The 27,907-nt window shown below is 39.9% G+C and overlaps 1 protein-coding gene across 6 annotated transcripts in view; it reads left to right on the forward strand.

Annotated features, from left to right (window-relative positions):
* The first annotated feature begins 646 nt into the window (after nucleotides 1-646).
* The window catches only part of SEC24B (SEC24 homolog B, COPII coat complex component), a 92,529-nt gene continuing 65,268 nt past the window's right edge, over nucleotides 647-27,907 (forward strand). For 5 of the 6 annotated variants that reach the window (XM_032333123.1, XM_032333124.1, XM_032333125.1 and 2 more), the window contains exons 1-2: nucleotides 647-835; nucleotides 26,427-27,176. In XM_032333123.1, coding sequence (XP_032189014.1) covers nucleotides 709-835; nucleotides 26,427-27,176 — 877 coding nt within the window. In that variant the 5' untranslated portion in view covers nucleotides 647-708. The remainder of the gene's footprint in view (nucleotides 836-26,426; nucleotides 27,177-27,907) is intronic. The other variant, XM_032333127.1, reaches the window with a different exon arrangement.

The following is a 27,907-nucleotide window of genomic DNA, read 5'->3' on the forward strand; positions in this document are numbered from 1 at the left end:
TCAGGGACCCTGAAACTCCTATTTCCTTTAGTTAAAAGTAAGGGGGGTAAATTCAGGATTAAAAACCAAAACCGAATCCAGAGTTCTCTTTCGGGGGAAGGGAGGACGGGTGGGTGGGGTCAGTCCGGTGCAGCGTGGCCCCCGGGCTCCGGATGTCACCCCGCGGCTCTCGGATCCCCCTCCCAGCAACGTCGCGCCAGGCTCGCCGCGCGCCCAGCCTCCGCACCGGTGGGAGCCGGCCCAGGTTTCCTTCTCCTACCGGGGTCCATCCCCCCCGCCTCACAGCGACCCTGGCTATGCCGAGGCCGGAGCCGTTGTCGCCAAGTTGGCAGTGAGGCCGCGGCCCCGCCGCTCCGCCTTGGGCCTGAAAGCGCCGGGCTTCCGCCGGCAGGGGGCGCTGCAGCGGCGGCCCGAGGCCCGCGGTGCGGGGACCGACCCGAGGCTAGAACCTCGCACTCAGCGTTGGGAGCGCGCAGCACCGCCGGGCGGGACTGACCAGGCGTCAGGGGCCAGAGGCCAGATCGCGGCACTCGCGGCGGCCCAGCTTGGCTCCGCGGTGCAGCGCCGGCACGCCCGGCCGCGGTCCCGGGCGACTCCCTCGGTGACGCGGGGCGCGTTCCTTCCTCTTCCTTTCGCCTCTCCGGCCCCGCCTTCCCTTCCCTCCGCCCACCTCCCCGAAGCGGAGCCGCCGCCGCCAGCCGCGCCGTCATGTCGGCCCCCGCCGAGTCCCCTCATCCGGCCGCCAGCGCCCGGATCTCGCCCAAGCTTGGCGGAGCCACAGCCTCAGGAGCCGCCACGCCCGCAGGCCCGGGCCCGGCGCCGCACCAGCAGAACGGTGAGGCGGCCCGCCCCAGCGGAGCGCGGGGCCTAGCGCCGGCGGGGCAGCCTGCGCGGCCGCTCAGGACACACCGGGCCGGGCCCAGAGGGTTGATGGGGCGGGGGATGCCGGGGGTGGGGGCGAAGGTGAGGGGACAGCGGACGAGGCTAATAAGCTGGGGGCGGACCGTGGGGGGGGCGCGGGGTGCGGGGCGCGGGGGGGAGGGGACGGGCGCCCTGGCGCGGGGGCGGGGGCCGACCCGGGAGAGCTGGGGCCGGGGCTGTTTACGTAATGTGACCCTAGGCCCGAAGGCGTCCGGGGTTAGTAGGGGAGGTGGACAAGGAGGGGCCCAGGTCCGCTTTAAAAAACCCTCGTAACCCGGCCTGAGCGCCGGCGAGTTGCCCCGAACGACCCTTTCGCCGGCGAGAAGCCGAGGCCGCGGAGTGCGCGGTCTGGGGAAGCCTGGTGTAGCCCGCGAGCTGCACGGATTGTGCCCTTCCCGTCTCAGGAAAATTGCTTTGATTTCTGCGGCCCAGCGAGCACGTTGCCTTGAAGGGAACTTAAGTTAGCGCTCAAGTTTGTAGACAAAAGGGTGTAAATATGCAACACAAGTGTAACCGTAATCCTGACCCAGTTCGGCCGCAGGCTCTGTCATTGCTGCTGCGGCTGCCGCTCTGGCGTTCGGAGCCTGCTTGTGGTGTTGGAAAGGGAGCAGGTGTCAGACGGATTTAAACGAACACCTTTAGATGGTGTGTGTGTGGGGGGGGGGGGGGGTTCCGCCAGCTCCACTTTCAGAAAGACGACAGCATGCTAGAGTTGGCCCCGCTTGGAGGGAAGCTTCCAAGGCCTTCACACAGGCAGCAGCCAGTGCGACCTGAAAGCCGCGTTCATGCTAAAGTCGTAGCATTTTTAGTATGCGGGAGATTCAAGTGAAAAACGATCGTTTCTAGGATATTTATTCCCTGATCATTGGGATCTGAATGTTAGTGAGAACTTGATAGTATTTTAGGTGAGAACCGTCGAAAGTCATGAAAAAGGCCCTGTTTTTGTAAGAGAACAAAACTACACTAGTACTTTTCAAACAGTTGTTAGACTGACCTGTTTTGTCCAAATTGTTAATGGAAATTCACTGGACTATATAAATCAGTTCAGCCACTATGTGGTTTTTCAGCTGACGCTTTTCAAACATGAATACCGTTTATCCTGAGTATCAGAGGTTGAATTTTTTTTTTTCCCCCATAAAAGTGATGTCTTGAGCCGGCTATCCTTTGGATCAGCCATACTTGTCAATATTACATGCTTTACTTCTAGTGGTCATTGTTTACGAGGGTGTAGAGTGAACAGTGTAGTACATTTTGTGTTCCTGTCCTGAACATTCATAAAGATATTTCTGAGCAGTGTTTGTCCTTGTAAACTTGATATAAATTGTTGTTTTTCCTTTTAAACGGTCTTCTGTGTAAAGGAACTAGCACATGTTTTTTTAAGGAGAGATTGCAAGTCTTTTGGAGTATTGTAAACCCATGTTTAACAGTGATGCAAGGATTGTCTTTTCTTGATTTTCTGGGTATGCATTATTTTGTTAGTGAATGATTCTTTTTTAAGATTTTATTTAACAGAGATCACAAGTAGGCAGAGAGGCAGGCAGAGAAATAGAGGAGGAAGCAGGCTCTCCCAGGAGCAGAGAGCCTGATGTGGGGCTGGATCACAGGATCCTGGGATCATGACCTGAGCCCAAGGCAGAGGCTTTATCTCACTGAGCCACCCAGGTGCCCTGTGAATGATTTTTTAAAAGTGGCAAATATGACTCTTAGCCTTACAAATTTTGTGAAGGCCCAAGAGATGCCAGGATATCTATTGTAATGAGGATATTAAATCTGTTAAGAACATTAGAAGCCAAATATAGATGATGCTTAGTTTCTAATGTTTGTAATCATTATTTTAACATAATTCATTTCAGCATTTGTTGGTATTTACCAGTTGGGTTCTTAATATTAGCCTAGTAGAAATCAGAATCCCTGCCTGTATCCTAAATTCACCTTTATTTTGTTGATTCAAGTTGATTCTGACCTTGATGGATTTGAAGGGTAGGAATAAGAGGGCAAGACTGTCTTGAGGCAGAGGTTACAGCATGAGCTAGTCTCTAATTGTGAAAGTGTATGGCATGTTTAGAAACTAAGCTGTCAAGCGGCAAGAAGTGTCCTGGGTAATAGGGAGAACCCAAGGCATTGAAGCTGAAAGGAATACTTAAAAAGGGGTCAGGTTGCAGAAAAGCCTTAAATGTCATTGTCATGGAATTTGGAAATTAAATTCCTCCTACATTCCATTTCCTTCATAGGCCAAGAGAGTAAATTTTACCAGTTCTCATCACAAGAAAAAAAAAATCTGTAATTATGTATGGTGACAGACGTTAACCACACTTATTCTATGATCATTTTTGTAATTTATACAAATATTGAATCATGTTACATACTGGAAACTAATAGAGCCTATGTCAGTTATATCTCAATTTAAAAAAGATAAAGAACTAGGGTCAATTTTTTTGTTGTTTTGTGGAAGGTAGTAGCTTAAATTGAGAAGTAACAAGGTCAAATCTAGTTTTTGGGTTTGTGGTTGTTTTTTGTTTTTTTTGCTAATCTTAGAAAAAAAATTTTGCTGCATTGTATTGGCATTTATAGATAAAGATTAAGCAATCCTTCGGGGTTTTGGTTTATTCTTTAGGCCTGCATGAAACAGTTTGCCTTTTAATGTGTCTCCGTGGAATTCCAGACATGGTGAAAAGAAACAGGTCAGAAGTGTGCATATGAAACATTACAGAAGACAGAATTGTTAAACTGAAATGGTGTCTAGTGATCACTTATTTTAATGGTTATCCAACATTTTAAAAATCAGATTTGTTTTTTCAAAGAAAGTAGTGGCTAGAGCACTGATGGAGAAATCCGAAAAACGTGAACCTGCTACAGTTAAAATAGAGGTAGGGGTTCAGGTGTTCTTGGAGTGCAATCTGAAAAACACCTGGTCCACTTTTGTAGATGTCCAGTTTTGTAGATGAAACCAAGATCCGGAAAGGTTAGGTGGGTATGTTTTTCACCAGTTCCTGTGTAAACTTTGTGAGGGCTGCAGTTTTGTTGCTCTTGTCACTGCTGTATATTCAGGTATTCATTAAACATTTGTTACATCAAGTCCAATTCAGTCTTCCTAATTCCTCCAGTTCTCTTTCTATTAAGAGACTATAGAAAGTCTCTTTAGAGACTTTGACCTGTTTTTGCAAGGGTAGGGAATAGGCAGAAAACTGAGACTTCATTATCACTTTTGTTTTCTAGTTTTAACTGCTCAGATGCTTTCCCCCCCACTCATTTGAAGATACAGTTTGACTTGAGCCTGTGATGTACTTGTCTTAAACTTCCTTTTGTGTACTTGTATTTCTATACTTCAGTTTTTCACTGAGCAGGTTATGGGCTTTTAGAATTATTTGTACTTCCATATGAAGTGTTAGTTGAATATTCTTCAGATTTTACTCTACCTTTTGAGAGTCTCTCCAAAGCCCAGTCCTCAAAGAAGGGAAGATTGGGTGAAATAATATCCTGGTAATATGATGGTGTAATTCCAAAATTTCTCCCAGTTGACTTAAAAGAGATGTTTTAATTAGTTTATTTATTTATGTATTTATTTTAAAGGTTTTGTTTATTTATTAGGCAGCAAGAGAGGGAACACGAGCAGGGGGAGTGAGAGAGGGAGAAGCAGCCCTCCCACCAAGCAGAGCACCTGATGCGGGACTCAATCCCAGGACCCTGGGATCACAACCTGAGCCAAAGGCAGAGACTTAACCGACTGAGCCGCCCAGGTGCCCCTGAAAGAGATAGTTTAAAAGCTTTTGATTGGGGGGGGGGCACTCAGATTTAACAGTAAACCACTATCGCTTCATTCTATTTAAGAAGCAAATGGTGTTCGTTCTCAAATGAAAACGTGTTTTCTTCTTTCCATATGCCTTTTCCAGGAATGATACTACTGGCAGTTTTACCATTTCTATAGCCAATCATGTGAGAAAGATGAGTTAGTAATGGGAATTACTGGGATCCATTATGGAAGATATAAACATACCCTTTGCTCAGCAGTACTATCTGGTCAGTTATAGGAAACCCTTCAGCTTTGAGAGCACATGCAAAATTTAAAAGGATGAAAATCTCCCTAGTGTGTCTGAAGTAAGTTCCTTTTGCTCAGAGCAGGATCTGTGTCTCAGGTTTCTAGTCTTCCTTTATAGCTTAGCAGAAGCATCAGGTCCTCTGGTGAAGATACTGCCATGGTGTAATGTAACCATCTGGATACAGCATTTCCTTCTAAGCTGATTAATATCTCGAGAATCTTAAAAATCATTCCTTATATAAACAAGTGCCTTTTATCTGGGTTTAACTTTTCTTCTTCGTTGCTGTTTGTGTTGCATTAGTTATTGTGGTATCTTATTCCTACTCCACCCCACCCCCGGTTTCTGAGACTAGATCTGTAATAATTTTTGTAAACCCCATTACTTGCCACTGGTTATAGTATTTCAGCTAACTTCATTTTCCTAATTATCTGTAAACCCTGAAGTATTAGAAGCCTCAAGACACTGACATTTTTGAGCCAGTCTTCAGTGGACTTTCCTAGAAATGAGAGCATCCTCACAGTCAGCCCTGCATGCGAGAGCAGATCGTGTTTTATTCAGAATTGTCAGAAGGTGTGGGCTAGTGAGAAGGTTGACGGCTTTGATACAGCTCCTGGTTTTGTAGAGGTAATTACTTAACATCTTTGAGCTAAAGGGGATAATAATACCTTCCTTCTAGAGTTGTTGAGAGAATTATATTAAATAAGTAACCATTTTTAAAGTACCTGGTGCTTAGCAAAATGAGATACTTAGCAAATGAGAGTCTCCTACATTCCATCTCCTTCAGAATACCAGGATATAATTTCTTCAGATGGTGGAGGCTATATGAGTTTTCCTCATCATATTCACAATGGCCGCAGGCAGTAGGCACTCAACTGAGTTAAGTGAACTTGGCTTCATATTCACTATTGTTTTTGAAGACTCCCCTAAAAGGATCTGTGTAGGGCCAGCCTCCCTATCCTTTCCTATATTGAAGGCTTAATCACTGTTTCCGTCTTTTTATTATCTTCTTCCACTGCCCAGCTCTTCCTCCCTCCAACAGATCTGCTCTTGGAAGGTTCCCTCTAATGGCCATCTACCTCAGCTAGCTGGCTTGTGGGAAGGTGGATTTAATTGGTTTCAAGTTTTCTAAAATTCTGTGCTGGAACTGCTTGTAATAGGAGCCAAAGAAAAGCAGGATGAGGTAGGGAGGCAAGAGGGAGTAGTAAAATGCCTCGCCTAACCCAATGGCCAAGTTGTAGCTTGCTTGTTTTTCCTAGTATTTCTGAGAAACAGGTATTGTGAAGTAAGCTTTGGAACCTGCAATGCCTGGCCTTTTCATTACTTACCAACTATTTGAATCTGTATATATTAATGACCTTGCATGTCCTTATTTGTAAAATGATGATAGGATAGTGCTACTTCACAGGGTTGTTGTAAGAATCATGTAAGATTATGTATAGAGAAAAGCAAAGTACTTGGCATGTAGTAGGTTCTCAACCAGTATCTGTTTTGTTTTGGTCCCGTTACTCTTTTTTTTTTTTTAAAGATTTTATTTATTTATTTGACAGAGTGAGAGGAGATCAGAAGTAGGCAGAGAGGCAGGCAGAGAGAGAGGGGGAAGCAGGCTCCCCACTGAGCAGAGAGCCTGATACGGGGCTTGATCCCAGGACCGTGAGGCCATGACCTGAGCGGAAGGCAGAGGCTTAACCCACTGAGCCACTCAGGCACCCCAGTCCCGTTACTCTTAACACTTTATTAAAGCAGCCAAAGAGGAAAACTGATGGACTTAATGCAGTGAGATTTCATCCAAATGGTCATATAGACTGTGTCTGGCTGTGGGCTCTGTCTGCCAGCAGTGACTGGGACAGTTAGTTTTGTAGCTATTAGTCTTCCATTAGAAAAGAATAATCCAGGGCGCCTGCGTGGCTCAGTGGGTTAAAGCCTCTGCCTTCGGCTCAGGTCATGATCCCAGGGTCCTGGGATCGAGTCCCGCATCGGGCTCTCTGCTCAGCAGGGAGCCTGCTTCCTCCTCTCTCTCTGCCTGCCTCTTTGCCTACTTGTGATCTCTCTCTGTCAAATAAATAAATAAAATCTTTAAAAAAAAAAAAAAAGAAAAGAATAATCCAGGGTATCCAGATGTGATTGGAATTCCTCATTTTAAAAAAAGATTTATTTTAGAGAGAGAACACGTGGAAGTGGGGCAGGGCAGAGGGAGAAAGAGAGAGAGAATCTTCAAGCAGGCTCCCCACTGAGCACTGAACCTGATGTGGGGCTCCATCCCAGGACCCTGAGATCATGACCTGAGCCGAAATCAAAAGTCAGATGCTCGACTGACTGAGCCACCCAGGAATTCCTCATTTTTTAAAATCACTAAGGGGCATCTGGGTGGCTCAGTGGGTTAAGGCTCAGTGGGTTAAACCTCTGTCTTCGGCGCAGGTCATGATCTCAGGGTCCCGGGATCGGGAGTCCCGCATCGGGCTGTCTGCTCAGCAGGGAGCCTGCTTTCCCCCTTCTCTCTCTCTGCCTGCCTCTCTGCCTACTTGTGATCTCTCTCTCTCAAATAAATAAAATCTTCTTAAAAAAATAAAAATGAAATCACTATGGGTATGGTGGTCATATATTTTTTATGCTTGTAAAAAATGTGTATTTTAGCAACATTATTGATACTTTATTGCCAGGTGTCCTATATCCAAAATATTGAGTAATCAGTACTACGGGTACTGATGACTAAATGGATACCAGCCTTGACACCAGAACAGGATTCTGTAAGCCTGTAATGTTCCAGGCCTTAGTCTTTTAATTAGCTGGATCATGAGGAGGTCTTGCAGGTCTGGGGCAAGGGGCCAGCTTTGTGGAGTATAACGGGAAAGCAGGATCAGGGCTGTGTGACTATTTACTGGTGGCATTCTTTAACAAAAATGATTGTTAAAATGCATAGTAGCTGGATATTGACCTATTTCTTGGTAGTTCAGTGATGAATAAATTATGTTGTTATATCTGATTCTGCCTCTCCAGGTTAGTATGAATGTGTCTCTGTAGGATAAAGGAGCTTATACTTTGCTGACCTTGATGTTCTTTTTAAGGTGCTGAAAAAAAAACTTTAATCTGACTTAAAAAAATATTGAAATGTGATTCAAGAAAAGACTAATGAAGCAAATATTCTTGATATTAAAAATGTTACTTCTGGGACGCCTGGGTGGCTCAGTGGGTTAAGCCTCTGCCTTCGGCTCGGGTCATGATCCCAGGGTCCTGGGATCAAGCTCTGCATCGGGCTCTCTGCTCAGTGGGGAGCCTGCTTCCCTCTCTATCTCTGCCTGTCTCTCTGCCTATTGTGATTTCTCTCTCTCTGTCAAGTAAATAAGTAAAATCTTTTAAAGAAATGTTACTTCTCTGACAAGGGAGAAGATGAGGAAACTCACTTAAGGAGAGCTTATGATTAATTTTTTTTATAAATGTATAGTGACTAGATATTTCATAAAATATTTACCTTGTAAATTTGGATTTTCATGTCTGGCTTGCTTACAGCAAGAATAGAATAAACTTTTCTTTGGTGGGAATCTAGTCTCTAGAAAGAGATTATGTTCCTGAGGCAGATACATCCTTTGGGTAGATCTTGTGATAATTTAGTCTTGCCAAGAAGGGCATAGATGCCTAGAGAAAACCAGAGGCTGTATCTAACTGGTATCTAACTGATGGTATAAGCCAGGCTGACCAGCTAAGTACCTCTATTGAAAGGTATATAGCCTATTTGTTGAAAATCTTATATTTACTTCTCAAGTCAGTTTGATAACAGTGAGTAGCTAATGTGTTAGAATAATCTGTTTCCTTTTTTATACAGACATACCTCACTTGAGGCTAAAAATGTAGAAGCTTTTCAGAGATTGTATATAATCTGAATTTTTCTGCTTTTCAGTGATTTGTTGATGCTCTTTTTGTGATGCTCTTTTGGTGGATGCGGTAATTATATTACTTCATCGATTCTAAGACACTTTTTTTTTTTTTTTTACATTTTTATCTCTGAATTTGGGGAGCATCTTAGAATTGGTAATTTTTTTTTTTAAGATCTTATTTATTTATTCGTCAGAGAGAGAGGCAGACAGAGAGGGAAGCAGGCCCCTGCTGAGCAAGGCGTCCGATATGGGACTCATCCCAGGACCCTGGGATCATGACCTGAGCTAAAGGCAGACACTTAGCTGACTGTGCCAAACAGGTGTCCCAGAATTGGTGAAATTTTGAAATTGGTTTTACTGAAACTGTAGAAGTTACAGTATAGTTTTTTGAAAAGCTGCCGTTGACATCTGATGTGGTGAACTGAGTAATGGCCCGGTACTATGTTCGCATCCTAATCTTTGAAATCTTTGCAGCTAAGATTAGGAAGTGGGGATATTATCCTGGATCTGGGTGGGCCTGATATAATCACAACAGACCTGATTAGAGGGAATCAGAAGGAGTCAGCCAGCAGAGAAAGTAATGAGACCACAGAAGCAGAGGTGGGAGTGATGTGCTTTGAAGATGGAGGAAGGGGACACAAGCCAAGGAATGCAGGTGGCCACTAGAAACTGAAAAAGGCAGGGAGAGGGATTCTCTTCTTGGAGCCTCAAAAGGAACCATCTCTGCCCATGACACTTGGACCTTAGCCCCATGAACTGATTTTGGGCTTCTGACCCCCAGAACTGTAAAATAATAAATTTGTGTTGTTTCAAGCCACTAAATTTATGGTAATTTGTTACAGTAGCAGAATATACCTTGTAGGTTTAAAAAGCAGCAGCATCAAAACACCTTAGATATAATGAAATACAGTATATTACTATTTTTCTTTTGTTTCAAGTGATGTTCTTGTATTTGAATTAGTAGAGTAAAATGTGTAAAATGGCACAGTAAACAAGTTCAAATCTACAAGAACATATTTGTTCTTGTACTAGAGTGTAAGTTGCTTTAAGTAGTGAAAGCTCTTAAAGTTTTGTGTTTTCTTTTTACTTACCATGTAGTCCTTGTTGATCAATCATGATGAGGGAAATGCCTGATTCAGAAATACTTGATGATTATTTACTAGACTTTACTAGACTCAGAATATAGGAATGGTTTCCATGAGCCAGGCACTATGCTGAGCTTTAGGGATGTGATAGAGCTGAGAGCAAACTAGACTCCTTCACTGAGTTTGCAGTCAGACAGTTAAAGTAGCATGTGAAAAGTGCTAGCATTGTGGTCCAGGATACTACAGATGCAACATTAAGTAGCCATTCACTTGCTGGGTTAGCAGATGTTTTCTAGAAGCAGAGCTGAACTGAGATCTGAAGAATGAGTAAAAGTTGATCAGATGAAGGGGGGAAGAGGGAATTTTTAAAGATTCCAGGTTGGGGGGTGGTCAGAGGTGAACAAACATAGTTTGAGAAAAATTTAGTATGGTCAGAGTGCGTGTGGAGCAGTGTTTCTCAGCCTTTTTATACTCATGGCTACCTTAGTGCTAAAATTTTAGGTGGTGGCATTCTTGAAGGAATTAAACTTTAGACACTTGCATTTTAAAAAAGCAGATTTTAGAAAAGTATCACATGTTTATTTGATCCCCTTCAGAAGGCTTTACAAGGCAACTTAACTGTATTCTGCGCTTACCAACCCCTTTGATGGCCTTTTGAGGTAAAACTCTCACATATACTCTTTCCTGATATGTTGTGGCTTCCTTGCTCCCTTCCTGCTAGGTCATCATTCTGTGTCACTTTGACCTAATGATAGGCACCTTTGGTTTAACAAAATTACGTTTTATTTACTGATCTCTCTCTCTGTCTCTCTTAAATAAATAAATAAAATCTTTAAGAAAAAATTCTTAAAAAACATAGAAAGGCTGCAATCAAGGCGTCAGCAGGGCTGAATTCCCTCCTCGAAGCTGAGGGAGAGTATCCGTTTCCTTACCTTTTCCCACTTTTAGAGGCTGCCCGCATTCCTTGATTCATGGTCCCTTCTTTCTGTCTTCAAAGCCAGCAACATCTGGCACCATCTCTTAGGATCTTCTGTAGTCACATCTCCCTGACTCTGTTCTGCTTTTAAGGACTCTTACAATTACGTTGAGCTCACCTGGATAATCCAGGCTTTTCTCCTGTTTTTAAGGTCAGCTGGTTAACGATCCTGATACAGTCTGCAGCCTCATCTCCCTTTGCCATGTAATGTATCATATTCACATGTTCTGTTGAGTAGGACATGGACATTTGGCAGCGGGGCATTGGTGAATTATTGTGGCTCCCAATGTCTTACAGACTATGTTTAAAATTTTGAATTTTTTCTTGATGGCAAGAAAAACCATTAGAAAACTTTAAACAGAGGGGCGCCTGGGTGGCTCAGTGGGTTAAGCTGCTGCCTTCGGCTCAGGTCATGATCTCAGGGTCCTGGGATCGAGTCCCGCATCGGGCTCTCTGCTCAGCAGGGAGCCTGCTTCCTCCTCTCTCTCTCTGCCTCTCTGCCTACTTGTGATCTCTCTCTGTCATTGAATAAAATAAATTCTTTAAAAAAACAATAAAAAATAAAATTAAAAAAAAAAAAAAAGAAAAGAAAACTTTAAACAGAGAAATAACATGACCAGATTTGCTTTCTAGGAAGATCACTCAGGTTATGTGTGGTGCAATCATTTGTCTAAAAAACAGTGTCATAGAGGGGCGCCTGGGTGGCCCAGTCAGTTAAGTGTCTGCCTTTAGCTTAGGTCATGATCTCAAGGTCCTGGGATCGAGCCCCACATCAGGCTCCCCGCTCAGAGGGGAGTCTGCTTCCTTCATCATGCTCCACTCCCTGCCCCGGCTTGTGTGTGCACACACCCCCTCTCTCTCTTTCTCAAATGAATAAATATAATTTTTTAAAAGTTGTGTCAGTTTAGTAAGTCATTGCCAGCACTTTTTCCCGTTTATGCTTTAAAAGCTTATTTTGCAATAATTTTAGATTTGCAGAAGTGATGCAAAGATAGTACAGAAAATGCCTTGTTCTTCACTCAGCTTCCTCTAAGTATTACATCTTCTCATGTCTTAACATCTTACAAAATCATGGTACATTTATCAAAACTAGGAAATTAACATTGCTGAAATACCATTAGCTAAACTATACCATTTCCACCATTTTTTTTTTCTGTCCCTGAATACAGTCCAAGATATCTTGTTGTATTTAGTTGTCATGTCTCCTTAGCTTCCTTTGATCTGTGACAGAGCCTTAGTTTTTTGTTTGTCTTTTAGGGCTTTGACAGGACCAGTTAGTTATTTTGTAGACAGTTCCTCACTTTGCTGATGCTTTCCCATGATAGGCTGGGTGGATTCTTAAGAATTTATGAATTTTTAGGAAGAATAGCACAGAGGCGAAGTGTCCTTATCACATCGTATCATATCAGGGATTATATATATCCGCTTGTTTTATTACTAGTTTTGTTAATCTCTTGAACACTAGATTAAAGTGTCTTAGCTCAGACCTCTATGACAAAATGCCATAGATGGGGCGCCTGGATGGCTCAGTCATTAAGCATCTCTTTCTTATACGGATATTAATTCCATCATGAGGGTCCTACCCTTGTGACCTGTTCTAAGTCTAATTACTTCCCAGAGGCCCCATCTTAAAACTATCAAACTGGGGGATAGGGTTTCAATTTATGAATTTGAGAGGACATATTCAGTCTCTAATAGAGGCTGCCAAGTTCCTCCACTGCAAAATTAATATTTTTTTTCTACTGTTTGTTAGGAGTAACTTAACTTCAGCCCACATTCAACAGAAGGGGAATTAAGAATTACACTTTTCCTTCTGCAGTGAGGTGTATCAAATAATTTGTAGTTATATGCTGAAATCACAGTAATTCCTAAATATTCTTGGGGAGATACTTTACTATCCTGCTGCTGCTTAAAATTTTATCCACTAATTTTAGCATTCCTCAGTGGCTCACACCTGCAGTGATTTTTACTATGGAATTCTAATGGTAATTTTCTCTTTTCCTCGTTTATTTATTATTTGGATTTTTTCCGTAAGGAAGACCTGCCCCCTTTTTTTCATTTTAAAATATTTTCAGTCATTTCTATTATTTTGGACTCATGAATATTTACTTTATTCTTTGAATTATAGCACTATCATTATTTATATTTGTTGCTCAGATTGGTACAGTTTTAGCCATTGACATCTCTTTGAGGTTGTCTCCTGTGTTTCTCTGCTGCCACTGTTGTGTTTTTCGACTGCTTCCCTACTTTCTTTTTTTTTTTTAATTTTTAAATTTTTTTATAAACATATGATGTATTATTAGCTCCAGGGGTACAGGTCTGTGAATCGCCAGGTTTACACACTTCACAGCACTCACCATAGCACATACTCTCCCCAATGTCTATAACCCCACCACACTCTCCCGACCACCCTCCCACCAGCAACCCTCAGTTTATTTTGTGAGATTAAGAGTCTCTTATGGTTTGCCTCCCTCCCGATCACATCTTGTTTCATTTATTCTTTTCCTACCCCCCTCCACTTTGCATCTCCACTTCCTCATATCAGGGAGATCGTGTGATAGTTGTCATTCTCCGATTGACTTACTTCGCCAAGCATAATACCCTCCAGTTCCACCCACGTTGTCACAAACGGAAAGATTTCATTTCTTTTGATGGCTGTATAGTATTCCATTGTATATATATGCCACATCTTCTTTCTCCATTCATCTGTTGATGAACATCTAGGTTCTTTCCATAGTTTGGCTATTGTGGACATTGCTGCTATAAACATTCAGGTGCATGTGCCCCTTCAGATCACTACGTTTGTATCTTTAGGGTTAATACCCAGTAGTTCAATTGCTGGGTCATAGGGTAGCTCTATTTTCAACTTCTTGAGGAACCTCCATGCTGTTTTCCAGAGTGGTTGCACCAGCTTGCATTCCCACCAGCAGTGTAGGAGGGTTCCCCTTTCTCCACATCCTCACCAGCATCTGTCATTTCCTGACTTGTTAACTTTAGCCATTCTGATTGTTGTGAGGTGGTATCTCATTGTGGTTTTGATTTGTATTTCCCTGATGCCGAGTGATGTGGAGCACTTTTTCATATGTCTGTTGGCCATCTGGATGTCTTCTTTGCAGAAATGTCTGTTCATGTCCTCTGGCCATTTCTTGATTGGATTATTTGTTCTTGGGGTGTTGAGTTTGCTAAGCTCTTTATAGATTTTGGATACTAGCCCTTTATCTGATACATCATTTGCAAATACCTTCTCCCATTCTGTCAGTTGTCTTTGGTTTTGTTAACTGTTTCCTTTGCTGTGCAAAATCTTTTGATCTTGATGAAATCCTGAAAGTTCATTTTTGCCCTTGCTTCCTTTGCCTCTGGCAATGTTTCTAGGAAGAAGTTGCTGTGGCTGAGGTCGAAGAGGTTACTGCCTGTGTTCTCCTCAAGGATTTTGATGGATTCCTTTCTCACATTGAGGTCCTTCACCCATTTTGAGTCTGTTTTTGTGTGTGGTGTAAGGAAATGGTCCAGTTTCATTTTTCTGCATGTGGCTGTCCAATTTTCCCAACACCATTTGTTGAAGAGGCTGTCTTTTTTCCATTGGACATTCTTTCCTGCTTTGTCAAAGATTAGTTGACCATAGAGTTGAGGGTCTATTTCTGGGCTCTCTGTTCTGTTCCATTGATCTATGTGTCTGTTTTTGTGCCAGTACCATGCTGTCTTGATGATGACAGCTTTGTAATAGAGCTTGAATTCTGGAATTGTGATACCACCAACTTTGGCTTTCTTTTTCAATATTCCTTTGGCTAGTCGAAGTCTTTTCTGAATCCATATAAATTTTAGGATTATTTGTTCCATCTCTTTGAAAAAAAAGGATGGGATTTTGATAGGGATTGTGTAGATTGCTTTAGGTAGCATAGACATTTTCACAATATTTATTCTTCCAATCTATGCTTCCCTACTTTCTGACAGTTCAAGATACTCCATTTTTCCTTGCCCTATCCCAGCACCAGAGTCAGTCCTTTGTCCCAGGAGCCCTGGTTCCTTTTTTTAGGGCATGGTATTTAGAAACTGAGAATTGGGCCATGAAAATATTGTAGCTCCTGGCATATCACTGCCTCAAGGCTTTCTCAGTAGACAGAGTCAGGAGATATATATGTATCTACTAAATTATGTATGTAAACATCTCCATAATTATATCTACGTCTGTCCCTCTGTGTATATATATTAACATCCTTCAGTTGGGTTATCCTACATGTAATGCAATTAGACTGATCTGTCAGTTTTTATTCTATCTATCCTAGTTTGTGCTAGTAGCTTCTGGTTTGGTTGGGTTTTTTTTGTTTGTTTAGATTTTATTCATTCATTTGACAGACAGAGATCACAGAGAAGCAGGCAGAGAGAGAGGAGGAAGCAGGCTCCCTGTTGAGTAGGGAGCCCGATGTGGGGCTTGATCCCAGGACCCCAGGACCATGACCTGAGACGAAGGCAGAGGCTTTTAACCCACTGAGCCACCCAGGCGCCCCCTATCCTAGATTATCTTGACATCCTGGTTGATTTTTTTTTTTTTAACAAAAATTTGCATTTAGTACAACTTGCTTGTATTCTTTGTAGTGTGCAGCTCCATGGGTTTTGACAAATGCATGCAGTCAAGTATCTACCACCACAGTATCATATAGATCAGTTCTGTTACTATAAAATGGCCTTAACGTAGTCCTTTTGTAATCTTCATCTCTTCCTGCATCAGCCCTGACAACTATTGCTCTGTTTTCCAATTCTGTCATTCTGCTTTTCCAGAATGTCATATAAATGGCATCATAAAATATGTAGTCTTTTAGGTCTCGTTTCTCTCACTGAGTTACATTCATCTGTGCTGTTGCATGAATCGGTTGTCTGTTCCCTTTTATTACTGTGTACTATTCAATTGTATGTGTGTACTGGGATTGTGTAACCATCCTCTGTTGTTGAATATCTTGATTGTTTCTTGTTTTTGCTGATTGTGAATAAAGCAGTTGTAAACATTCATGTACTGGTTTTTGTGGGAGCACAAGTTTTTGGCTCACTTAGGTTAAACATGTCGGAGTAGCACTGCTGGGTCAAATGGTAAATACAGTTGATTATGAACAACATGGGTTTAAACTGCATGCGTCCACTTATGCAGATTTTTTTCGATAAATACAGTACAGTACTATAAATGTGTTCTCTTCCTTATGATTTTCTTAGTAACATTTTCTTTTTTATAGCTTACTTTAGTATAGTTACGTACAAAATATATGTTAAGTTTGTTACTGGTAAGGCTTTTGGTCAACAGTAGACTATTGGTAGTTAAGTTTTGGGGGAGTCAAAAGTTATACTCATATCAACTGTGCAGGGTGTTCTTGCTCCTAATCTCTGTGTTGTTCAGGGGTCTGTGTTGTTTTTTATTTGACAGAGAGAGACACAGCAAGAGAATGAACACAAGCAGGGGGAGTGGGAGAGGGAGAAGCAGGCTTCCACGCAGCAGGGAGCCCGATGCGGGGCTCAATCTCAGGACTCTGGGATCATAGCCCGAGCCGAAGGCAGATACTTAACAACTGAGCCACCAAAGCGCCCCTATATTTAACTTTAATAGAACTTGCCAAACTATTTTCCAAGATGGCAAAATAGTACTATTTTGCATTCCCTCCAGTAATGAATGAGAGTTCCTGTTGCACCACATCTTTGCCAACATTTGATATTCTGTGATGGGGGGGGGCGGGGTTTAGTTAGTCTAATGGATGTATAGCAATGTTTCATGGTTTAATTTGCATTTCCTAATGATTAATGATGAGCATCTTTGTGTATGTTTATTGTCATCCCTATATCTCCTTTGGTGACTCTATTTTTAGACCTTTTGCCAGGTTTTTGGTTGGATTATTATTTCTTAATAAATTCTGGATACAAATCATTGGGCATGTGATTTGCAAATATTATCCCCTTGTCTGTAGCTTGTCTTATAATCCTCTTAGTGGTTTTTGTAAATTGAAGGTTTTTAATTTGATAAAGTCACTTTTCTCAAATTTTTTTTTTTTAAGATTTTATTTATTTAGTTGACAGACAGAGATCACAAGTAGGCAGAGAGGCAGGGAGAGAGAGAGGAGGAAGCAGGCTCCCTGCTGAGCAGAGAGCCTGATGTGGGGCTCAATCCCAGGACCCTGGGACCATGACCTGAGCCAAAGGCAGAGGCTTTAACCCACTGAGCCACCCAGGTGCCCCAATATTTTCTGTTCTTAATCATGCCTACATAATCTTCTATACTTTCTTCTGGGAGTTTTTAAGTTTGACTTTCAAAAAATATATATATCAAAAAAAAATTTGACTTTCAGATCTATGAGTCATTTTGACTTAAATTTTGCTTAAGACCTGAGATATGTTGAGTTTCATTTTTTGAATATGGACCACAGCAGCCACATTTGTTGGAAATACTATCTTTTCTTTATTGAATTGGCTTGACAGCTTTGTAAAAAATCAGTTGGCTGTATTTTTGTGACTCTATTTCCAGAGCCCCTTTTTTATTATGTTCTACGTGTCTGTCCTTTACTGGTACCACACTTTTTTGGATTATTGTAGCATATAAAGCAAACCTTGAAATTGGGTAATATGAGTCCTCCAACTGTGCTTTTTCACAATTGTTGAGATTTTAGTACCTTCGCCTTTCCATAGAAATTTTAGAATCAGCTTGTTGATATCTATAAAAGAGCCTTATTGGTATTTTTATCACGGCAACATCAAACTTAAAGATCAAAACTGAAATAATTTATATCTTAAAACCAAGGTTTTCAGTTCACAAATACAGTATATCATTCCATTTTTTTAAAGAAATCCTTGCTTTCCTCAGTGTTTTGTAGTTTTCGGCATATAGGTCCTTCACATATTTCATTAGATTTATATTTTAAGTACTTTCTTGTGATATTATAAATAGTACTGTTTTTAAAAAATTGTGAATCCTATTTGTTCGTTATTTAGTGTGAGAAGTACATTTGACTCTTACATACCGATCTTCTGTCTTGTGACTTTGATAAACTCACTTACTATTAGTTCCAGGCTTTTCTTTTGTCTCTTTTTCTCTCTTTTTTTTAAATCCTGTCATTCTGTAAATATCGCTTTATTCTTTTCTAGTCTGTGTGCCATTTATTTCTTTTTCTTGCCTTACTAAAGTACGCGGTAAATCCTGAACTTTGTTGAGTAGGGGAGTGGCTTTTATTTTTTTACTGTGAGTGTGTGGTAGTGAAGAATATGGTAATTACTAGTGTTGCTTAGTGCCATTGCTTCAGTTTATGCCACAGGACCAGCGTGTTACCCGTCATTGCTTTTGTGCCGTTAGTACAAATGTCACCACAGTGAAGAAGGCAGAGATTTTAATATTGTTAAGAAAGTTTTTACCTGTGGATCCCCCAGGAGTCTCCAGTATTACCAGGGTTCTAGGTACTACATTTTGAGAATTGCTGTGCTATATCCTTACTGTATGCATTTCCTAGGTCGGCTGTAACAAAATACTACAAACTGGGTAGCCTAACACAACAGAAATTTATTCTCTTCTGGTTCTGGAGACTCAAAGTCTGCAGTTAAGGTATTTGGCAGGGCCACATTCTCTCTTTAAGGGAGAATCTTTTTTTTTGCCTCTTCCTGCTTTTGTTTGGCTGTTGGCATTCCTTGTATTTTGGCCACATCAGTCTGCTTTATCCTCTCATTGCCTTTTCTTTGATGTTTATGTCTTCTCTTTATGTGCATCTTTCAAAGATATATGTGATGGCATTTAGGACCCAGTCAGATAATCTCATGATCCTTAACTTAGTCGTGTGTCTTCTGTCATAAAAGATAATATTGGTCCTTTCCCGTATAAAAGCATTTCTACACATTCTGGGGATTAGGATGTGGATGTATCTTTGGGAGGCTGCTGTTCAACCTACTACCCTTATTCATTACATAAATGTTAGACTGCTTCCCCCGGTTTCTAAAATTTTATTTTTCTTCAGTCTTCTCTTTTAATTAGATCATTTTATTTATTAATTATTCATTTTTAAGTCAGCTCTACATCCAACTTAGTGCTTGAACTCATAACCCCAAGGTCAAGAGTCGTGTGGTCTACTGACTGAGCCAGGAGGTGCCCCAAAATTAGATCATTTTTTTAAATTAAAGATTTTGTTTATTTATTTGACAGAGAGAGACACAGCGAGAGAGGGAACACAAGCAGGGAGAGTGGGAGAGGGAGAAACAGGCTTCTTGCTAAGCAGGGAACCGAATGCAGGGCTCGGTCCCAGGACCCAGGATCATGTCTTGAGCTGAAGGTAGACATTGAACAACTGAGCCACCCAGGCACCCCCAAATTAGATCATTTTATTGATTATTCTTCAGGTTCATTGATTTTTTCTTCTGTCATACTGATGAAGCCATCTAACATAATTATTTCAGCTTTATTTTGATTTTCATTTTCAAAATAGTTTTCATTTCTGTTTTGGTTCTCTCTGTTCATTTACTGATATTATTTTTTTCAATTCCTTAAATATATTTTCTTTTTTGAACATATTTATAATAGCTGCTTTGAAGCCTTTGTCTGCTAAATTCATCTTTGGGGACCACTTTGAGTCTGGTCTCTGCCTGATTTTTTTTCTTTTTTTACTGAACATCTCAGTGTCTCTACTTTGTCTATACAGTTAGTTAAGCTGCCAGCTAGGGACTTGACCCAACAATTGTAACTGACAAGAAATAATTTTCAGGGAAGTAAAATGAATGAACACACAGACTTACCTACAAATGCATTTATCATTGTGTAGCTTAATGTTTTTTAAAAAATGGGAAATAACCTAAATGGTGATAAATAGAAAAGTGATTAAAATATGGTAAATTTATATAATGGTTATTCAGACATTTAAAAATCATGATGAAAAGATATTCAAGTCAGGCTTAAAATGATTTAACAAATCATTTAAAAATGTAAATTATAATTCTACTTTTGTTTAAATTAGATAAATCCAAGAAGAAATTACTGGGTTATTGATAGTAGTTATCTCAGGTAGTAAGTTTATGGATGGTTTTTATTTGATAATTTCCTGTACCTCTTTTTGCAATGACTATATATAACATTTGTAGTTCAAAAAACAGTTTTCTAGAGTTATTTTTCAAAAATTTGACTATCCACATATGTAACTAGTTTATCCTTTCCTCCACAGCCTTTATCTCTATTTTAGAAGTATTAAAATATCAGCAGTCTAATACGCTGCAGAGCCATTTTGCTTTTTTTTTTTTTTTTTAAGATTTTATTTATTTGAGACAGAAAAAGAGAGAGATTGAGAGAACAAGTGAGGGGAGAGGCAGAAGCAGCAAGCTCCCTGCAGAGTAGGGAGCCTAACGTGGGACTTGATCCCAGAATGCTGGGATCATGACCTGAGCCAAAGGCAGATGATGCTTAACCAACTGAGCCACCCAGGTACCCCTGCAGAACCACTTTTTTTTTTTTTTTTAAGATTTTATTTATTTGAGAGAGAGAGCGAGAGAGAGCATGAGAGCAGAAAAGGTCAGAAGGAGAAGCCGACTCCCCATGGAGTTGGGAGCCCGATGTGGGACTCTATCCCAGGACTCTGGAACCATGACCTGAGCTGAAGGCAGTTGCTTAACCAACTGAGGCACCCAGGTGCCCCAGAACCACTTTTAATCCAAAATAATATGTGCATCTAAATTATCCCAGAAAGCCAGTTCTTTTTCTTTTCTTTTCTTTTTTTTTTTTTTTAAGAACTCAGTATCATTAACTAGTGAATTATTGAACACTACATCAAAAACTAATGATGTATGGTGACTAATTGAACATAATAAAAAAAATCAGTAGCATTAATGAAATTTAGTAGTACCTCCAAATACTTTTTATAATTAATGTTATAATTAATGTCCAACCTTAATGTTTAGGCCTAGGTTGAAAGCATTTCCTACACACTGATACTCTTTTTTCTGTTTATATTTTTCTGTCTTAATAGTTATATTCAGTAGGAACTTAATAGCTTACACATGTAATTTTAGATAGCAAAAAGAAGTAAAATCAATTTTGATTTATCCAATTATCATAATATATAAAACATCATTTTAACATGTATTCAATATTAAAAAATTACTGAGATATCTTAGTTTTTTCACTTAATTCAGATTAGCTATATTCTAGTACATAACAGCCGCGTGTCACTGGTGGCTGCCATATTGGATAGTGCAGGTCTATAGCACATGTGTATGATTCCAGGTGTTTTTACCTCTTGTGATAGATCCAGTTTTCAGCACTTAGTTGTTGTTGTTTTTTCCTTTCATTCTTTCCTAGTGTACCTGATTCAATTTTTTAATATTTTCTTTATGCTTTATAGCTCCCAAGTAATATATTCTAGGAAGGAACTATTTTTCTAAAAGAATAGGATAACTTAGTGCATTCTCTACATATGTACACATACTATGTTTAACTTATTTGAAAATAATACTTTCTTATGTAAGACTTACTGAAACTATGATGTCTGGACTTTTAAGAATATAATGCATTTTTGTGTTAGGGAAAGGTGGATGTTTTTCAGTTTTAGAATCTGGAATCTGAACCTTTTTTTAAAAAAAATATTTTTTTTATTTGTCAGAGAGAGAGAGAGTACACAGTTAGGGGGAGTGGCAGGCAGAGGGAGAAGCAAACTCCCTGCTGAGCAAGGAGCCCAATGCAGGACTTGATTCCAGGACCCTGGGATCATGACCTGAGCCAAAGACAGGCACTTAAGTGACTGAGCCACCTAGGTGTCCCTGGATTCTAACTTTTAAAAAAAGTAGTTAGTTACTGCCTTCAGTTACTATTGCTACATAATAAATTATTCCAAAATTTTATAGTTGAAAACAAGTATTTTATTATGCTCACAGATTCTGTTGATCAGGACTTTGCACAGGGCAGTACCAAGATGGCTTTTCTCTGTTCTGTGATGTCTAGGGCCTCAGCTTAGCAGACTCAGAGGTGTTTTGATGGCTAATGAGTCAACATCTCCCAAACTTCAAACCTGAGTGCCTAAAGGTGACCTCTCCATGTGGTTTGACTTCCCCAGACCATGGTAGCTGTGGAATAATTGGACTTCCTACATATCTAGCTGCTCAGGGATCCACATGCAAATGTTCCATCAAACAACACAGCAACTGAATTGTCTCTGACCAAGCAGGGAAATCACATAGCTTTGCTTCTGCCAATCTTTCTTGGTGGAAGCTGTGATAAGCCTGCTCAAATTCAGGGGAAGTAGACAGATTTCACCCTTTAGTCCCCACAGTATCAGAGAATTTGGGGACCATGTTTTAAAACTGCCACAGTTACTGAGGGAATTATAGGAAATACAGGCAAATGAAACTGCTAATATTAATGAAATGCCCATGATTTATAGATTGTGTAAAAAATAAAAGAGAATAAGTTTATATGACTTATGTATTTATATTTAGTATATACAGAGGAAATAAAACTTTAATATTAGTTTTGGTATTAAACCATAATAAAATTAGGAGAGTTATCGAATACATTTTAAAGTTGAAGAAAATGTGTTTCTTGTTAGGTCACGGTAAGACAAAATTTAAAAAATATATATTTTTACATGTCCTAGATACCATTTTCTTTTTATTTAAGCTGATCTTTATGTTTATTTTTTTTAAAGTAGAAGCTTTTGAAAATTGATATAAAATATTTGAAAGGAAATATTTTTCTTCCAAAGAAGTCTTGATTCATTCATCATTTTGACCAAATTATTTTTGTATACTTTTCATACATTTAGAACATTTAGATCTTGATATAGAATAAGGAATGGTGAGCATTGACATATTGTTAGCTCTGTACACCTTCACATTCCCCTGAAGTAAGCACTTTCTTTGATGGACTGGAAGTAAAAACGTTCCTCTGGTGGGTAGTTCACTTCTGATAAATTCTAGCATCTAGTTACAACATTTCTGTTAGTTTTAGAAGAATGATATTTGAGTAGGTTGGACATACTGATGGTTATTTCCCTGTTTTCAGATCATGTAGCATGATGAGCCACAGTATTTATTAAGTGGATAGATACTTAAATAGATTTGTCTAATTCTGACTTGGCTCTTCTCTTCACTAATTAAGTCTTACCAGGGTAGAGTTTTCTGAGACTAAAGACAAGAGTAGCAAACCATCTTTGTATATTTAAGGAAAGAAGGAGGGAGAACATTTCTTTTTTTTTTTTTGGCCTGTTAATGAAAGATTCCTATTGACTCTTTTCCTTTTAAGTAAATAAATTCTTTCAGGTGAACTATGACCATGTAAAATATCCTGTAAGAAAAGTAAATTATACACCTAGTAAAACAGCATTATCAAGTTTGGGTTCTTTGTATACTTCTTGGAATTATAATAAGTATAGATGTTATTTTTTCCTTATAGTTTGATTACATAAGTTATCTTTTTTTCTACCATAGAATATGTATTTATGTGACCAAACTTAAGCTGCCACTCCATTATTGAGTAGAAATTGAAAACAGAATAAGAAAAGATAAGCTTGGGGCGCCTGGGTGGCTCAGTGGGTTAAGCCGCTGCCTTCGGCTCAGGTCATGATCTCAGGGTCCTGGGATCGAGTCCCGCATCGGGCTCTCTGCTCAGCAGGGAGCCTGCTTCCCTCTCTCTCTCTCTCTGCCTGCCTCTCCATCTACTTGTGATTTCTCTCTGTCAAATAAATAAATAAAATCTTAAAAAAGAAAAAGAAAAGATAAGCTTTATTCATATATATTTTATAACAAGCATTTTTATATTTTTATGTTTTCTATTTTTAATACATTATTACAGCATATTTAATACATTATTATAGTAATATTATATATTATGGCAATATATATTATATTTCTATTTTTAATACATTATTATATACATTTAATACATTATTATTATATTTTATTTAATTGTTATTAATACATTGTTATGTAATTTAATGCATCATTATATAATAGTACATTATTTCTATTTTAATACATTATTATAGCAAAGGAAGTGGCACTTCCTTTGTGTCAGTGAACTTGAAACAGCTTGTGAATATTTTTTTTGTTGTCCTTTCATTTGAGGTATGGTACAGATAATGATTTCCTTCCACAACATAGAAAAATTAGATTTGAGGATAAAGTTTGCCCTTCTTTGGAACCAAGACTGGAATTCCATTGTTAGGGACAATTGACCATTTGCTGGGCTAAGGAAAGCCAGCCAGACTTTAGCATGGTGTGGGTGGGAGGTCGTTGTTTTAAAAGCATGGATTTGGGCCTGGTTACTTAATTTATATTGGTCCTGTTACTTCCTAAGCATGTGACTGTATTAAAGGACTTAACTTAGGTAGCACCTGGGCAGCTCAGTCATTAAACATCTGACTTCAGCTCCAGTTATGATCCCAGAGTCCTAGGATCAAGCCCCGAGTCCGGCTCCCTGCTCAGCTGGAAGACTGCTTCTTCCTCTCCCACTCCCCCTGCTTGTGTTCCCTCTCTTGCTGTGTCTCTGTCAAATAAGTAAGTAAAATCTTTTAAAAAAATTAAAAAAAAAAATAAATAAATATAGTACTTAACTTCTGTGCCTCATTTGCCTAACTTGTAAAGTGGGTAACCCAATGATAAATTTGCTTTGAAAGACAGTGAGTGGCACATAACGTAATATGTTTAATGATTTTTATAATATTAACAAAAGTAATACTAAGATTAATGTTAATTTGAATGATATTGATAAAAATACGTTCTCTAGTGATCAAGGAAATAAATGTGTATGTCAATGGAAGTATTAAAAGCATTAGAGGAAAATGAGTATATATTTATATAACATTAGAAAAGGGAAGGCTCGGAGCGCCTGGGTGGCTGTCTCAATGGGTAAAGCCTCTGCCTTCGGCTCAGGTCGGGATCCCAGGGTCCTGGGATGGAGCCCTGCATGGGGCTCTCTGCTCAGCAGGGAGCCTGCTTCCCTTCCTCTTTCTCTGCCTTCCTCTCTCTCTGCTTTCCTCTCTCTCTGCCTTTAAAGAAAAAAAAAAAGAAAGAAAAGGGAAGGCTCTTTAAGTATGGTTTTAAAATGAACGAGGTCAAAAAATAGTAACCTGATGGAAAATACGTGTAGTACATAATAATAATTTAAGGTTAAATTTTTTAATATACAAGAACATTTATAAATCATTATGGAAAGCACAAGACTGTGAGAAAAGGGCAAATAACAGAGAAGACACCTAAGTAGCTAAGAAGTATCTGGAAAGAGTCTCAGCATTACTCAGTTAAGTACTGCAACCTGAAATATTTCTCCCCTATCAGATTGGCAAAGATTGAAATGTTACTCAATGTTGGGAAGATGAGGCACTCCTAAGCATTATTCATAGGAGGTATGAATTGATAGACTTCTGAAGAGATATTTGACAGTAATTGTCAATCTTAAAAGCACAATCCCTTTGAACTCCCAGTTACACTTCTAGGAACTTATCCTATGGATTCATTACAGAGGTTGACCTCATAAATATAAATTAGATCAGTCCCTGAAATAAATATTCATCAAGGGAGATTTAGTAAATAATGTTACATCTCTAATGAAATACTGTGTAGATTTTTAGAAGAATAGTGAAGATTTATGTATGCTTATAGAAGGATATTCAGGACACATTAAGTAAAAGAAAAGGAGGTTTTGGAACTGTGTTATGAAGGATATAAAAAAGCCATTAAGTAATAGATACATGTGGAAAGAAGGATATTAGCTACCAGGGAAAGAGGGGGAATTGTACTTTTTACTTTGTATTCTTCATTATTTGAATATTTTTTTTACAGTGGGTATATTGTTACTTTTATAGTTTAAAAGAAGCTAATAAAAAAGGTTTGCACTTTGTACTGGGTATAATAGTTATCTATTGTTGCGTAACAAAATACCCCCAAATTTAGTGGTTTAAATAGCTAATATTTGATCTCAGAGTTTTTGAGGGACATGAACTTGGGAGCAACCTTGCTGGGTGGTTCTGACTTTGGATGTGATGAGATTTTAGTCAAGCTGTCAGCTGGGGCTATAGTTTTCTCAAGACTTTACTGGGTATGAAGAATCTGCTCCCAAGTTCACTGATGGGGTTGGTGCAGGCCCCAGATTCTCTTTGTCTATTGGCCACAGCGTTCAGTTCCTTACCTCATGGATTTTTCCATAGGGCTCTTCACAACTTGGCAGCATTGTTCAAACTGAGTGATTTAAGAGAGGAAAACCAGCACCCAAGATCAGGCTGATCTTGAAAGTGATACATCATTACCTCTCCGACATGGTTTTGGTCCTACAAATCAGTCTTGGTATATTGTGGGACGGTGTGAATTCATATACAAGTGTATGAAATCCAGGAGGTAGGGATCACTGGGGGCCATCTTGGAGGCTGGCTACCACAGTGGGTAGCCAGCCTCCAACAGTAACAGTAACAGTAACAGCCTCCAACAGTAACAGTATTATTTTTTGTGACTATTGGAGAAGTAAATTAATTAGGGCGACATTTGATGGGAACGTTGCTTAAAAATTAGTTATCTCCTTGCCAATTCCTGTGTTTGCTCTTCTTTTTCTCAGGTCCGGCACAGAGTCAAATGCAGGTTCCATCAGGGTATGGAGTGCATCCTCAAAACTACATTGCTTCATCAGGACATTATCCTCAAGGACCTGGGAAGATGACCTCATTGCCGTTGGATAGCCAGTGTGGTGATTACTACTCCGGTCTCTATACGGTACCGACACAAAATGTGGTGACTCCTAATACAGCAAATCAACAACCAGGAGCACAGCACATGTATGGCAGGGGTCCTCCTGCACCTCATATAGTGGGATCCACTCCGGGATCTTTCCAGGGTGCCACATCACCAACATTGCATTTGCATACGAGTGCCGCCCAGCGGTACTCCCATTTTGTGAATCACTACAGTAGCCCAGCCATGTACTCTGCCAACTCTTCTGTTGCTTCTCAGGGATTTCCCTCTACCTGTGCTCACTACGCTATGTCAACTGTTTCTACTGCTGCATATCCTAGTGTTTCATATCCCTCTCTGCCTGCCGGTGATCCATATGGGCAACAAATGTTTACCTCACAGAATGCTCCAACGGTCAGGCCACTCAGAGAGAATTCATTTTCTGATCATAGTACAGCCATCAGTCATCCCTTACCGCTTCCACCTCCTCCATCACACCAGTACCACCAGCCGCAGAGTCTTTCAGGATGCAGTACTCTCTCGTGGTCAGCTTCAGGCCTTCCTTCAACCCAGCATAATATCGTCCGAAACCACACTGGCTCCCTGGCAACAGCCAACAGCAACCCAACAAATACTGGTAGGTTGAGTGTAAAGTTCACCAAAGCATGGCTGAAAATCATTGCATTTCCAGTCAGGTTTTTATTTGCATGAAGATTTAAGATGATACTGCCTAATAGAGAAAGTGGAAATTAGCTCACTTTTGCAGTTTATTTGCTTTATTTATTATGTTATTTTAGCAACATCTCCCTGAACCCTTCCCCTTGCCCTATTCAGTTAGCCACCCAACCACCTACCGTGCATAGTTATGTTCCTTATCATGACTGGGATCTTAGTCAATATTTATTGATAAATTTTATGCCTCTGCAGTAGTTGTCTTTAGTATGAGTTAGGTCAAGGGCAAAGTAGGAGGGTCCATTTGGGCATATGCTTTGTTAGCCACTACTTGCTTTTTTATATTGTTCAGCCTTAGGACAGTTACTATTCCAGCCAGAACCCTACTCACTATATATAGAATACTACCGTGGTTTCTCTAAGTGAGCCCCAATTAATGATGCTCACAGAAGATAATATATATGCATATAATATGTAGGAATACATACTAAAGCTTATGTTTCCTCTTCCCAAATTGGTAAATTAAGATGGAGGCTGGGGAAGATGAAGAAAGATACTTGAAGAATAGTCTTGTAGTTAATCTTTCTGACCTTTTTAAACCAAGATGTAGTTAAATTTATTAGTTTAAAAATTATGTAAATTATGTGGTCGTTTTAGTGTGGGCTTTCCATATCATGTACTCATTTTAATTCAGCT

The sequence above is a fragment of the Mustela erminea genome, chromosome 2, assembly GCF_009829155.1.
Source record: "Mustela erminea isolate mMusErm1 chromosome 2, mMusErm1.Pri, whole genome shotgun sequence".
Taxonomy (NCBI): domain Eukaryota; kingdom Metazoa; phylum Chordata; class Mammalia; order Carnivora; family Mustelidae; genus Mustela; species Mustela erminea.